This window comes from Echeneis naucrates, chromosome 9, assembly GCF_900963305.1.
Source record: "Echeneis naucrates chromosome 9, fEcheNa1.1, whole genome shotgun sequence".
Taxonomy (NCBI): domain Eukaryota; kingdom Metazoa; phylum Chordata; class Actinopteri; order Carangiformes; family Echeneidae; genus Echeneis; species Echeneis naucrates.
The window spans coordinates 3,325,756-3,340,053 of record NC_042519.1 but is presented as its reverse complement, the minus strand read 5'-3'; the positions used below and the strand labels follow the sequence as shown (position 1 = coordinate 3,340,053).

The 14,298-nt window shown below is 40.4% G+C and overlaps 1 protein-coding gene across 1 annotated transcript in view; it reads left to right on the top strand.

The window, feature by feature from the left end:
* Nucleotides 1-11,307, top strand: part of nsmfb (NMDA receptor synaptonuclear signaling and neuronal migration factor b) — a 34,035-nt gene extending 22,728 nt beyond the window's left edge. The window contains exons 11-16 of the mRNA XM_029511381.1: nucleotides 417-450; nucleotides 697-767; nucleotides 2,373-2,452; nucleotides 2,781-2,883; nucleotides 9,225-9,300; nucleotides 11,210-11,307. Of these exons, the coding sequence (XP_029367241.1) occupies nucleotides 417-450; nucleotides 697-767; nucleotides 2,373-2,452; nucleotides 2,781-2,883; nucleotides 9,225-9,300; nucleotides 11,210-11,307 (462 nt within the window). The remainder of the gene's footprint in view (nucleotides 1-416; nucleotides 451-696; nucleotides 768-2,372; nucleotides 2,453-2,780; nucleotides 2,884-9,224; nucleotides 9,301-11,209) is intronic.
* The last annotated feature ends 2,991 nt before the right edge of the window (nucleotides 11,308-14,298 follow it).

Below are 14,298 nucleotides of genomic sequence, written 5' to 3'. Positions count from 1 at the left end.
TCCTTTCAAGGCGTGAAGGTCTATTTGTCTGCATGTAAAATCACAACATATGATGCTATAGTCATGTTTCAGTTTAGCTGGAAATGAAAACTGCAAATCATCCCTAAATTTGAACTATTTGCATGAGAATTTGATTAATTTTGGAGGAATTCTAAAATAACACAAAATAAGTAGAAATGTTTAGTTGCAAAATATGATGCTGGATAATCACCAACACTAGTTTACATGTATGTGTCTACCAAATGTTATGCCAATCCATAAAGGCCTATACGGTCTAAAGGCAGATATCAAAGGCCCAAAAGTAGCAATGGTGAGAGAGTGAATGAGTTAATATTCTTTATAGAAAATAGCTGGGCTGCTCCCTTTGAAATCCATTTCACTGGGATTCCACAATAAATCTCTTTTTCCATTTGCAGGACCACGAGCGTGCCACATTTGATGACATCCTCGGTGAGTAAGACGCGTTTTGTATTTATTTTTTTACGTTAATTCTCAAGTGAAAATGACTCTTCCAGGGAAAAATTGGAAAAGATGAGGGTGGAATACGTTTGAGCTTGCTACAGTGCAGAGATGACTCATTGTTTTTCTACTCACGAGTCTATGTGTATGTGTGTGTGTGGTCTGACAACCAGTTTATATGTCTCACCAATTTGGCTGAGTAGGAAAAGTGACATCTCTCTCTCTGTCTCTCTCCAGATGAGATAGAGAAAAAGCTTACTGCCTACAGGAAAGGCTGTAAAATCTGGAACATGCTTATTTTCTGTCAGGTGAGTGAAGGAAAAGATACAAGCAATATAAAATCTCCTTTTTAATGTGGCCACAGAGTCACGGAGTGGTGTAGTACGTGTGTTGTTTCCAATATCTATCTGACATCTATGTCATCTATGTAAGATATTTCTACACAGTGATTTGATTGTTTGTGTTACCTGTTTATTAAAATGGATGTTAATATTGTGGTTGTAAAGTTAAGCCAATGCCAAAGAGCCTTAAATTTACGTTCTATCCAATGACTATCAAGTGACAACTCAAAGGGTTGTATGTCAGATTCTGTTGAGGTCTATGGGAAAATGTCTCTCCTTTTGCCTTGATTTATTAGCTCAGTAAATGGGTTTATGTTTTCAGTCACTACTTTAAATTTTCCTTCAATAAAATGTGATTTTTTTAAATGGTGGTCCCACTTAGAGGAAAATAGACTAATATCCAATAGGGCGTGGCTACCATGTGACTGACAGCTCCACCTTCTCCTCCAAATATGGTTTCTTCTGAGGTTTATTTAAAAAAAAAAGAGGAAGAAAAGATAAAGATGGCCAGATTACAGTTATTCATTGTTTTGCAATATACATCAGATGAGCTAACAGTTAGCTGCTCTTGGATTGAGCTAACTGTCTCCTGTTATCAGCCTGTTAACAACAAAGCAATCAACAGACAGAATCCCCATCTGGAAGCTGAAGGTCAATTAGAGAGAATCAGATGAAACTTCAGCTAGAACAGGCAAAACAGGAAGTGGCATGTTTTACAATGATAATGCCACCATGTCTGAGACCTGTCCATCACTTCTCCTGCAGGTGGTGAGGCTTTATTTCACCGTGATGAATAAATAGCTGAGGGGCTAAAACAATTGCAGTCCGCCGGATAATTTGCTGCTTAGCTTCTCTAATCTCATGTTTTCTGTTCTGCCACTGATGTGTGCAATTATATGTCAAGATGTAAGTAAGTAAGTAAATAAAAAAATAATAATTATTAATAATTAATTATTAATTATTATAAAATAAACAGGAGTTTTTTGAATTAGTAGCCGCGTTGATTTTGGTGTATAATAACTCAAGTTAGCACATTAAGTGGTGCTTGAAGAATAAAGTGAAATGAACTAGGACTGTAATATCTGAAAAACAGAAAACAGAAAAACAGATTCAGTGAGCCTATTGTGAGAATGTAAATTCTCATCACAGACACAGGACAGTTTACACAGATGCACATCTAACTTACTTTATGAATATGAAAGGAGTTTTGTAAATCTGAATTAATCTTGCAGACTGAATGGATGCTTTTTTCAGCACCTCCATATTCAGCTGCAGCCCTGTTGAATAATGTAACACATCTCCTGCTTTGATGAAATATATTAAGCACAATCAATTTAAAATATCACATTTAAACTTTTGATTTTCATGCACCTTGAATTTAAATGTGTTAAATAAACTGCCTCACGATTGGGAAATTGAAATGTTGTGCTGAAGCTTGTTCTTCTCTTCTTCTCCTCAGGTATTTTGGTTTGTGTGTTGTCTGATGGATTTTTTCATATAAAATACCTTTTCAACCGTGAAGCATCTTTTATACTGACCTGAATCAATTAAAACTCTAACACCTCTCCACAGGGAGGCCCAGGACATCTGTACTTGCTGAAGAATAAAGTGGCCACATTTGCCAAGGTGGAGAAGGAGGAAGACATGATTCAGTAAGATTCACTTCATTGTTGTGGGTGTAACCAAGAATTTGGGAGCTACATGTTGATGGAAAAAAAAAATGTGGCATTTGATTTTTTCCAACGGTAATTTCAGCAAATTATTCAGTCCAAAATTTTTCTTCTAAAACAAATAAGGTTCTCTATTTTAAACCTTATAATGATGGTTAAGCATTAGTCATATGTTTAGTAACCAATCTGTCAACTGGGCTCAGTTACAACACAATTTTTTTTAAAAGCACAAAAACTATTCAATGAATCACATTTGAATAATTGTTGCTGGTGTAAAAGCGTATTGAGTGTGCCTCCCCGCTCTGGCCAGGTTCTGGCGACGGCTCAGCAGACTGATGAGTAAACTGAACCCAGAGCCCAACCTCATCCACATCATGGGCTGCTATGTGCTGGGAAGCGCTAATGGAGAAAAGGTAAAAGCTGCAGTCTTTGTCTGGCCTGACTTCAGCACTGATCCTACTGTCAGGCAGCTTCACAGCTCAGGCAGGGTGGGGAAACAAACAGGACATACACACAGCACTTTGGAAGAACAGGATAATGGACTGCTTGACACTCACTTAATTAAGCTTGACATCCACTCACTGTTACTGCAAATACTCACTCACACACACATAAACCTCCAGTGCTGCTGCCATGACCTCTCCAACTGAGGATTGCTACATGCAGACACACTAACATAGAACATGCATTTGAACATGCAAATGCAATAAAACATTCATATTTTCCCATGCAGGCCATTTAGAACTACTGTACTGCTCTTCACTCAGCAGTACAAACCCATGTAGAGCCCCTCCGTGTCTTTTGTCAGTAGGTCCAGGAGATCGTGTGTGTATTTCCTGCCCTCAATGGTGAGAAACGCAGTGGTTAAATTCAGTGTGAGAGTTTGGTAGTCAGGGTAGAAATGGCCAAATTGACTTGATAAAGCTTTAATGTTACTATATGTAGTGTATGAGCTGAGAGAGAATTAACTTAGCTTTGAATTATTTCAGTAATTCCCCAAACAAACTGACTCTCAGAAGATGAGCAGCCACTCTAATTAAATTTGCACTTTATAATGTGTGTCTAAAGGGCCACTCGACTGAAATTATAATCACAATCAAGTCTAGTTGCTAGTTAACCCATAATTATTAGTGGGAGACAGCTTTAATATAGTTAATTTTATCGATGTCAACATCGATGTTAGACGTCCCTGCAGTGAGTTAAAACATTAACAAAGCACACCAATCATCAGTTATGTGTATATGTTCACAAAAGAATAAAATCTGTGATTGTGGAGATGGAAACATTATCAGTTACACCGAATTATACGACCTGAAAGGCTTTGACCTTTGACCACTTACCTTCTTCTCCAAAGCGATTCAGTGCCGCAGCGCCAAGTGTCAGAGGAGGATATGAACTGGGACGCTTTAGCGGTTTTCCCCTGCTGCTGCCTGCGTGTGCTCCCGCGAGCTCAGCTGGAAAGACACTATTAATAGACTGAGTGACTGATCTACCTTCAGATGATGCTCTCCTCTCCGCCCCGCATCAGCAGTTTTACCCCCCAACACTTCAGTGACTCAATAAAATACAAAATTTACTCTTTTACTCTTATTAAAATTTAATCATTTTAATATAACACTAATAATTGCATTACTGATTGCAATTTCCCAGAAGCTTCTCTACAATTGACTTGTAAGTGATTGAAAAAATTGAAACCAAATCCATTATCCATACAGTTTATACAGGAAATTGAGGGGAGAGGGTGGGATTCATTCTTGACAGGGTGACAGTTTTCACTGAGCCAAACAAAAAAAAAAAAAAATATGGTATATCCATTCCTCTGGGCAATTTAGAGTCACCAAGTAACCTGAGAATGTAGTGGATCTAGATAGTGACTTTGCTGTGGCTGTCATTTCTCCTGCTAATGGTCCTCCTGCTGAGTCCTCTGATCTCCCCCCACCTTCCTCTCCTTTCACCCAATCTTAACCTACCACACCATATCCAGGATCCTGGTGCATGGAGGGAGAGAGGAAGCAGCAGAGGGAAGAGAGGAAGCAGTGAGCTTCCTCGACAGGGGTTGAAGTAGCATAATTAGACATCGCATAGCTCAGGGGGGCCTGGCCCTCCGCGGTTGGGTGGGGCCTGGGGGCCCTACAGCAGGGGGTTTGGTTGGGTACCTGGGCTCCATGGCCTTGTGGTTGGGCTCTGTGTGGTGCTGGGTCCATGGCGGCTCCCTGGTGGTCTCTGTTGGTCCGACGCTCACTGCTTCCTCCCTTCCCTCTGCTGCTTCCTCTCTCCCTGTGCTTGGAAGGTCTGTGTGAGTCAGGGGTGCCGGTCCAGGACCGTGGCCCCCTACCCCTGCAAACTTTCTCCCTTCGGGAGATTCACCGGTGTCTGCCTGTGGGGGCTTCGCTTGGGCTCTTGGATAGGTCTTTTCAGCTGGTGGGGTGCGTCCCGGTACGGTGGGTTGGGGGTGGGGTTCGGGGTGTGAGATGTCGGTGGTGGATGTGGATGTCTGGGTGGTGGATGGGAGGTGTTGGGTGGCCATCCTGCCCCCGGTGGTGCTTGCTGTTGCCCGCCTTGAACACAGGGCTGCGGCGTGCCACATGGCTGTGGTGGCTCTCTGGGCTTGGCACATCACGCACTCCTGCACACAGGGTGGCGGGCATGGGGAGCCGGGGGCCCCTGACCTGACTCTGGACCCTGGTGATGGTCTCACTCATATCTAGAGATTGCCCACATGCATATATGGTGTCACTTGCCAGCTCGTGTTGGGTCACATCATAAAGAATTGATTAATCCTGCCTAAAATGGGCTGAGCTGCTCTTTCATTCCATCACTATGCATCCTATCTTTGACTCAGCTCCTCTTTTGGGACACCTTCACCTATCTGGACTTCCATCTCTGCAGAGATCCACACAGTGTGTGCACAGGATCCTTCACTAGTTCTTACCAGCACCACCTGCTTCCTTTCTCCTGACCATCCTTCCACATCTTCTCTGTCCTTTATCCCCCCCTTTATTCACTGAGGTGTAGCACTGCCCTTCCTTCCACACAAAGGTCATTTCACTCAATAAAGATCCACAAACTTGCTTCCAGGGTCACACACACACTGAAATAATAAAATATTTAAATGCAAGACTATAAGCGCATCAATCCCATATAATGTTGACACCCTGTGGTGTTGTGTTAAACCATGAGGACAAATGCAGACCAAAAAAAAAAAAAAAGACCAATATGTATTTATTTATTTACTTATTTATTTATTTATTTCTTCAGAAAATGTGCATGTTCATGAACATGCATCACCTTAATACATGCACTGGTCTGCAGAAGCAGTGAGCAGCAGTGATGAAATTAATTAATTGATGAATTAGTTCTGCAAAACCGTGTATTTCCATCAGTAAAAGAAAAGCTAAAGGCAATGCATATACAGACAATAATCCTTTCCTCTCTCTAGTTGCTGATGCACAGCATAGTGTTCTGTAGATGAAACCTGCAAATGCTGCAAGGCTCCATGTGTGATGGCACACCAGCTGGCACTGGACCCGACCCCAGGGAGTGGAAAGCAGGACAGGGAGGAGGAGAAGGAGGAGGAGGCGGCAGTCAAAGTGTTTGCCAGAAGCAGTGGTATCATGAAGTGTTACAGGCGTCCAGATGCACATAGAAACCTCTTTTATAGACACCCCCAATCGGTGACCAGAGGAAACGATTCATCTGCTAATCCTTTGTTTCTCCAAAAGGAACATCAAAGACAAGTGCACGGGCACACCGTAAGGCTGCTGACCTGGAAGCACAGACATGCTGTGGTCCATTTCAGGGGCTGCCATCTAGCCCATCCTCATTTCAGCACTGAGCACGTCATCTTAGTTTGAAAAGTCATTTCAGAGCCAAGAGAGGCTCCATCCATGTCCCAAACACTGCATGAGGCAGCTTGGCCTTTGCGGCGGGGAGCTGGTGACGGTGCTGTGATTAATCCTTTTTTCTCTTAAAGCCTGTGCCCAGTGAACTGGGACAAAGCAAGCTGAGCTCTTGGATATTAACAGTGACATGTGGGTAGGGCAAGTTGGCTTTTATAGAATACACTTCACTCCCTGATGAAATAACAGGCATCGAACCTAAATCTGTTGCAGCCATAATGCTTTTTATCATTTCTGCACCAGCTAAGTTAAACGGTGACCAACCAGACGCTCCTTTGCTTCATCATTACACGTCAGATTACAAGTCATCTGGCGGTCCATGCATTAGCAAAATGGTTGAACTATGTGTATTTCTGAATTCCATAGTCTTGTCCCACCTCCACCCTGATTTCATTGGTCAGAAAAAACATTAACCTCGTTCATCACCTCGATTTTCTCAGTCACTCAGCGTTTTCATATTGTATGAGCCATGGCACTGTTTTGGGAGGATGTCATCAAAAGTAGAAGGGTATAAAAAAAACAAAGACAAAACATCATCCCCACCTCTTGTATTCCGTCATCACATATTAGTCTGTAACTGAAGTTTATTTTGAAATACTTTGATGGTATTTTTGGCTATGGATTCTATAATGGGTTCCCTTTTATGATCTGACTGTTTCTAACTATCATTTTTGTTGCAGTCCATTGAGCTATATTGGACTCTGATTCACTACAATGACTTTGCAATAACCCATTCATCCCTGAACTGATGCGGCAGTCTGTGAGTGAGAGATCAACATTATTGCTCTTCTCCTTGACTTGCTTCTCCTTCATGATAGTTATAAATTTGTTTTGTACTTGTGTGCAATATGAATAGAATTCTAAACTGGGATTCTGTCCCCTTCTGCTCTCATGGAAGTATGACACACACATAAGTGTGAACTCCGGTTCACAAGTCTTTGCCTATGTCACAGCCATGATAAAGAGCCTGGGCTGTATTAACTCAGTTTTAAGTAATTTAAGGCTACGTTTCCACGGTAACTCTGTGGTAGTTTGACAGTGGAATGGCACGGGTAGTCTTTCAGTGCATAACCTTGACAAACAGACGGTCCTGGGGAAGACAAATAACTGGTTGACAAGACATTTCAATCTAGACTAAAGTGTTCTACGAAATTTATAACATGGCTGACAAGATTTTATTTTATTTTTTTACATAATCAATCTAAATTATATATATATATATATATATTTATATTTATACTGGGGCTGTCAAGTTATGAAACATTGTTATAGCAATTCATTAATAATTTCATACAGTTAGTTGGGATTAAATGCAACTTTATTTTTTTTTTTTTCATTTGTTCACATTTTAATGTAAATAAGTAATAAGTAATTACTAAAAGTGGGGACACATTATGTCAGGGAGTTTTATTCACTCGCATATTAGGTTGTACAATATTAAACCTACAATCCACAAAAATACACAAAATGTTGCTATCCATTTAGCAGTTGCTACCGTTAAATTGAGGGAGGTTGATGAATCCATTGTTTATTGTTGAGAATGGTGAGTGTGGTCTGTCATATATTGCCAGAGCTTTCGCTGCAAGATGTGCGCTTGGCTGACAATAGCTATACACAGCCTTAGTTTTGTCAAATGAGCCATCTGGCAAAGTTTGGAAACGAACCTTCCCATTCAACAGGCCTTTTCACTCACCAACTGTGCAGGTCTAAATATAAGTTTAAAAAGCACTTGAAGGTTAAATGACACCATATACAGCCACACTGCAACACAAACTACGGCTGATGCCGTAAAAATAAAACCTGCCGCACTATTTTTAAATCACTTTTAACTGATATTGAATTAATGCATTATCATGGTAACACTGAAAGCCCTAATTTATGCACACACACACACATATACATATAGAGGCACAAAATTTTAAATTAAAACATCTCAATACCATGTGAGATGTAAATTATCGTCTTGTCAATCTGTGCTTTGGCGCTGTCAGAAATTTCCAAATAGGCTTCAGAATTAATATCTATTGGCACAGATGAGAGAACTGAGCAGACCGTGGACTCGTCTGACCATCTGGGGTCAAGCATATTATAAATCTGAGTGTTTGACCAATGTTTTTGTGTCTGAATAAGCAATTAAGCCAGAAGATGAATTGCATTGCATATTTAAGAACCAAAAACTATCTCTAATTTTCTTTTTTAAATTTTTTGTAATCATGGTTAATTACAAATTATCAGACTGTACTAAAAGGCCATCTTCAGCGTGAGTTGGCATTGGCTTCAGCACCCCCCGCGACCCGGAAATGGATAAGTGGTTGAAGATGAATGAATGAATCAAAATTCCATGTGTGATATAAGGTGTGGTTGAAGCATAGTCCTACTCCTGAATCTTCACTCGGAACTTCAAATAGTCAAAAAAAGAAACAGGGTTCTACCTTTAGACTATGTGGAACCTTTAAATATACCAGTCTTTTCACTTCCTTCTTGTATCCTCAATTTAGAATAAGCTTTTAGTCAGCTTTTACACAAAGATGTCTTTTCCCTGTACTAAATCTTTGCATGTGACCCTGCTTAATTCCACTATAGAGCCGCTCTGGAAGATGTGTCTGTAAGGACATTAAACATTATGTTTTTCTCTGAAACTAAGCTATTGCAATCTAAGTGGCACATTGACCTTTTCACATCCGCTCAGCTACAGTGCTACACAAACTGAAGTGCTGCAGGGCTTCCTCCTGCTCTCTCCATCCAGTTGTATGTCTCTGTTATTGTTTCAAAATGCCCAATGCCATTTGAAATCCAACGTTGTTTCACTCTGGCTCTTACCCTTTTGCGCCCCCCCCCCCAACATTTTCCTGCAGCTTATTCAGACTCTGAAGAGGCTGATGAGACCATCAACAGTGGAATTCAAGTCCCCACTGGAACTGTCTGCACAGGGTGAGAGCACCCCACACACAATGCATATAGTTACAAATTAACATATGCACTATTGTTGGCTTTTTTTGTCATCTTCATACAGATGGCACACTTGTATTTATTCTGTCATTAAAGAGCTGCATGAACAATATGCACACCGAGACACAAACAGAGGCACACATAAAAATATGTGCGGCACAGAGTGATGTGTCGCATATTAATGGACACTGCCCCCCCTTTGCGCCCCCAATTCTCATATATTAATTTTGATAGCCATGTATTTCATGTGCGTATTTTTCATAGTCTATTATTGTGTGCATTGATAAGCCATTCTTTTGGAAATGTGATATTCTTGTATGTAAAATGTATGGTTACAGTGAGTAAAGCTCACGCAGACACTCTGGGCTATGGGAGGTGGGCACGTGTACAATTCAGTGGATTGACTGCTGCAGCAGCAGCACGGCTGTGCTTGTTTCTGTGTGTTTTGCAACTTTCAGCGAAGGAGGCATTTTAAAAATTCATGCCCACCTGGAAGTCGCTTTTTTTTTTTTTTTTTTCCATCCAAGTGTGCAACAAATGCGTACAGTACCTGTATTGATTTAGCACAATTGTCTTCACCAGTACACCCACTGAATGTTAATAGTGGACATTAATCAATGCCAGTCAGCTGCTCAGCAAAACAGAAAGCACATTGGGAAGTGCGAGCAAATACAGGTGTGAAGTCTGCCGAGCTCTCAGCACATCGCTCATCAGTCATCTTGTTGGGATCACTAATTATTTTCCTATTAAAAGGTCATTTTTCTCTGTATTGGCTTCCTTAGTATTGACCCAGCACACTTTACTTCATCTCTGCCTTTCTTTCCCTCTTTCCAGATACAAACAGTATGGCTGTTAGAAAACATCCAGCATTTGTATTTTATTCACATAGCTGGACTGAGGGTTGAAATATATGAGCAGAAAAACAAAGAATAAATATATTTACTCGTACCAGGCAGGGTTCAGCTCTTACTCCTTAGTATATGATGAGATCCACAGGCTGAGATGTTTAGACAGGATCTTTCTAACCTCAGTTTTTTTTTTTTTTTCCTCTTGCATTTTGCTCTGCAGGCCACTTTTTGCAGATTGATTACTTGGATAAAGTGCACATACATTGCCTTTAGCAGACTGAACAATTTATTTTCTAGGGTTGGAAGAAGGTACTGGATTACAATTCATTAGCTTGAAGCATCTTGTGCCCATAACACTCAATAAAAATGACATGTGAACAGTGATTTTACTATTTTTACAGCTTTAAATAAATTGTTTCTTCAGGGGACCCATATTTTAAAGATGTCATATTGTATAAAGTGAGATTTCTGCCTTTTTTTTCACAAAGCAGGTTGATAGTGATATTCCTTTTCTGCTCTATTCAGAAAATAAACTTAACTAAAAGAAAGCATCAGCACTTCATTGACTTTGTGATGTCACAACAAATCAGTCACCAATCTTGGCTATGTCCAAAGCCCCGCCCACTTGACTGGGCTTGGGACAGCACACACAGACCTACAGTTAGAAGCCTAAGAGAAGGGATGTAAAACTGCATTAAGATGGTTTTTGATACTTAAAATGGCAAACCTTCTTATTGATATCAAAACTTGTGAAAACCTATAGAATATGTGACCCCAAATATTTACATGTCTTCATTTATATGCATCTATGAAACAGTTTGCCGTCTATTGTGTCTTGATTTCTTAGAAATTCTGAGAATTTCCTACTATACATCCACATCCAGTGGATCTTTGACGCTTCGTTTACAATTACGGAAACATCTTTCCACAGGAAACTCCGCTGCCAGCTGTTGTTATTGATGCACCTGCAATATTCAGCTCAGTAACTTCTAAACTGGATCAATTTCTTCTACTGATTACTTTGTTTTGTTTTTTTGCTGCAGGCAAAGAGATGATCGAGATGTACTTTGACTTCCGTCTGTTCCGCCTGTGGAAAAGTCGTCAGCATTCTAAGCTTCTGGACTATGATGACCTCTTGTGATTTCACCCACCTTCTGTCAGCCCATCAACTGGTTAGCTTATTCCGAGCCTGCTGTTGTAAGGTGAAGGGGTGTTTGGTTGAAAGGTGCCTTAGTGGCTCCTAGACCCGCTCTGTGGCAGAACTGGGGCAGAAGCACAGCTGGGTCTGTTTGTCCTTTCTGAAGCGACACAGCGGCCCCGTAGTTTCAGCCAGTGGTGTACTTTTTCTCCCTTATCCATTTTCACTTTCTGCCTATCTCACTGAGAAAAAAGAAGGAGATGGACAGGAAAAAGGAGGAGAAGCAAAGAACTCATCATCCTATCCTAAATGTGTCAAAAACACTAACTAGAGTTAGATTCCTGAGTTCAGACAGGATAGTCGATAAAAGAGTGACAGCAGAGAACAGAACGAGTTTCGACGGTGAAAGATCTCGTTCACTTATTTGTTTTTTGCCTTCCTTTGCCTCGTCTGTTCTCACAAGATGAAGGCTTCTGGGATAGAAGTATTTTTTTGTCAGGCGTGGAAGTTATTTGCAATGGAAATTAGAGCCTATATGTAAACAAACAAAGTGCTGACTGGAGCATTCGAGAATCCCAGCATCTCCCGTGCTACCGTGTGAAGATCTAGACATGTAATTAGTCAGTTAAAAAAAATTTAAGTCTCAACTTAACAGTTTTGTTTTTTTTTGTTTTTTTTACTTTGAATAACTGGATTAGCATTTTGTACAGACTGTTGTATTAACTCAGGTTAAATCCCTTGTTTGGTACTAAAAATTGTACTTGCTGTTCACAATATACTGTAGATCAGATTCCAAGGCCTACACACTCCACACAGAGCCATCGTCACTGGAACACTGTCACCGTCAGAGACGTCACATCTCAGTTTGCGCGTGAACAGTGGAGGTTTTCGACATCTACGTAGTCTTTCAGGTCAACTGTAGCTGAACAACTAGATGTATTTCTGCATGTTTCTTAACTTTACAGCGGAAGAGTTCACCCTGCAGAGTCGACACTTGCAATTTTTCTCAAGCTGTTGGTTCATGGGTGCTGATCCTTTTCGGCATCTTTAGCATATGGTATATTTTGTGCGTCCATAGCTTTGTCACTTTGTTAGGAGGTTGCTGATAGAGTGTACTGTATGGCACCATTGAAGGTGTCTTTATGAGAAATAGACACAAAATATAATGATACTGTACTGTATAATTTATTTAATTCTATTCTCAACTTACATTATTTTGAGGAAATTAGATTTTCTTGTTAAAGCTTAGCTTTAATCCTTCGCGTGGGAAGTGGCGTGGCAGAAGTGATACTATACTACTTTATTTCTCTTCCACCTCCCCATCAAATTGTTGTTTTCGTGTTCAACAGTGCTTTAGTAAATTTTAGAGAATATCACGATATGACTCTCTGTGTCTGAAAACATATAATAATTTCTGACACTAACATCCGTGTTCCAGTTCTCTGGAAAGCTAGTGTCTGCTTGTAGCAAGGGCTTATCCTATTGCACTGTATAGCTACTCACTAATAATAAATAGTAAACTGCGGATAACAGTTTTTGTGGGGTTGTTTTAAAATTTTTTGGAACAGTATAACTGTTGGCATCGGTACTGTGTACTTCTTGTCAGGATGAGGGGCATGTACTTTGCTCCATCTGAAGCTTGCGCTGAGGTGGTCATGTCCTCAGTTTTATTCTCCCTCTCAAACTAAGGTTCATTATCTGAAAAAACTTGCTGTCGGTGTGTGTTCATGAACCTCCCTCTGCAGACCCATTGTGTTCGCACAGACAGGAATCATAAATATTATAATATGGATTTAGCTTGAAGTGTGGATGCACTTTCAGTAAAATCATGTGTTGTTTATCCAAGTATGTTTCCCAGCTTGGTGTGAAAGTGTGCGTTGTGACCTGTGTGAATGTGTGTTTGGACATTCATCAAGCTACGGTTGCTTCCTGGTCCATGGAAATAATTTATGCCGTCCATTGCATTGCAATGTTTTCACTAACTCTTAATGGGCTCTATAAGGAGATCTTCCAACACGAAGGGGACATTGAGGCACTTGAAACACAGCCTTATGCCCAGCAAGGATGTAAACCTTAATATAGATATTTGTGTAGTTAGACATATATTAGCTGTATAGGAACACTGTTTTGTATCAACAGATTGGAGCCTTCTTTGTGGAGGAAGATAATGAAACACACTATTCTCGACTTTGCTCAACTCTGCCCTTTTATCTGATCCCTGTTATGAAGTGGGCTGATAGTTTTTCTGAACTTGAAGTATTCATGTGCCACTGTAAATGATGATTACCTCGCCTGTGTCTGTTTAACTGTCTATAGGATTATGCAAAGAGGACTGAAATGATTTGCACAGAACTCGTTTGGGTGCGGGGTTGGGGCAGGGTCCATGGGAATTTTTGGTGTACATTCTGATCATTTTCTGTGAAATCCAACTTTTTTGTTATATTTATAATCTCAAAGTGTTATTTAAGTTGTTTGCCATCCTCTCTGTCTGAGTGCCCTTCTAGTTAATGTCTGTGCCAGTGTCACATAAAAAAGGATTGCGCCTGGGACACTCTGCCTGCATTGAATGGGCGAAGCATAGCTTGGGTTTTATTTTGGCGCCCTTGTTACCTTATTTTTCACTCATGACACACGCAGCTCCCATCAAAAATAGACGATAAAACATATAGGAAATTCATTGCTACAGCAGCAACCACAGGTATAGAAAAAATACAAGAAAAGTTTGATGTCTGACATCAAACCAGGAGCATAAAATTGTTCCCTTAACCACAGTTTCAATGTTGACTTGAGCAATAGTCATGGCAGAAACTTAAGTATACTAATGCCTAACCCCATACCTAACAAAGGCTGTTCTTTACATTCTAACAATACTTTGAAAGATGATGGACAATTCGCTTTTGGTGTAAGTTACATTAATAAGTTTTCATTGTACAAATTATGGACATCATTAAAGACAGACTCGTGCAAAAGTGTGAAATGAGATGTCTGGCAGGA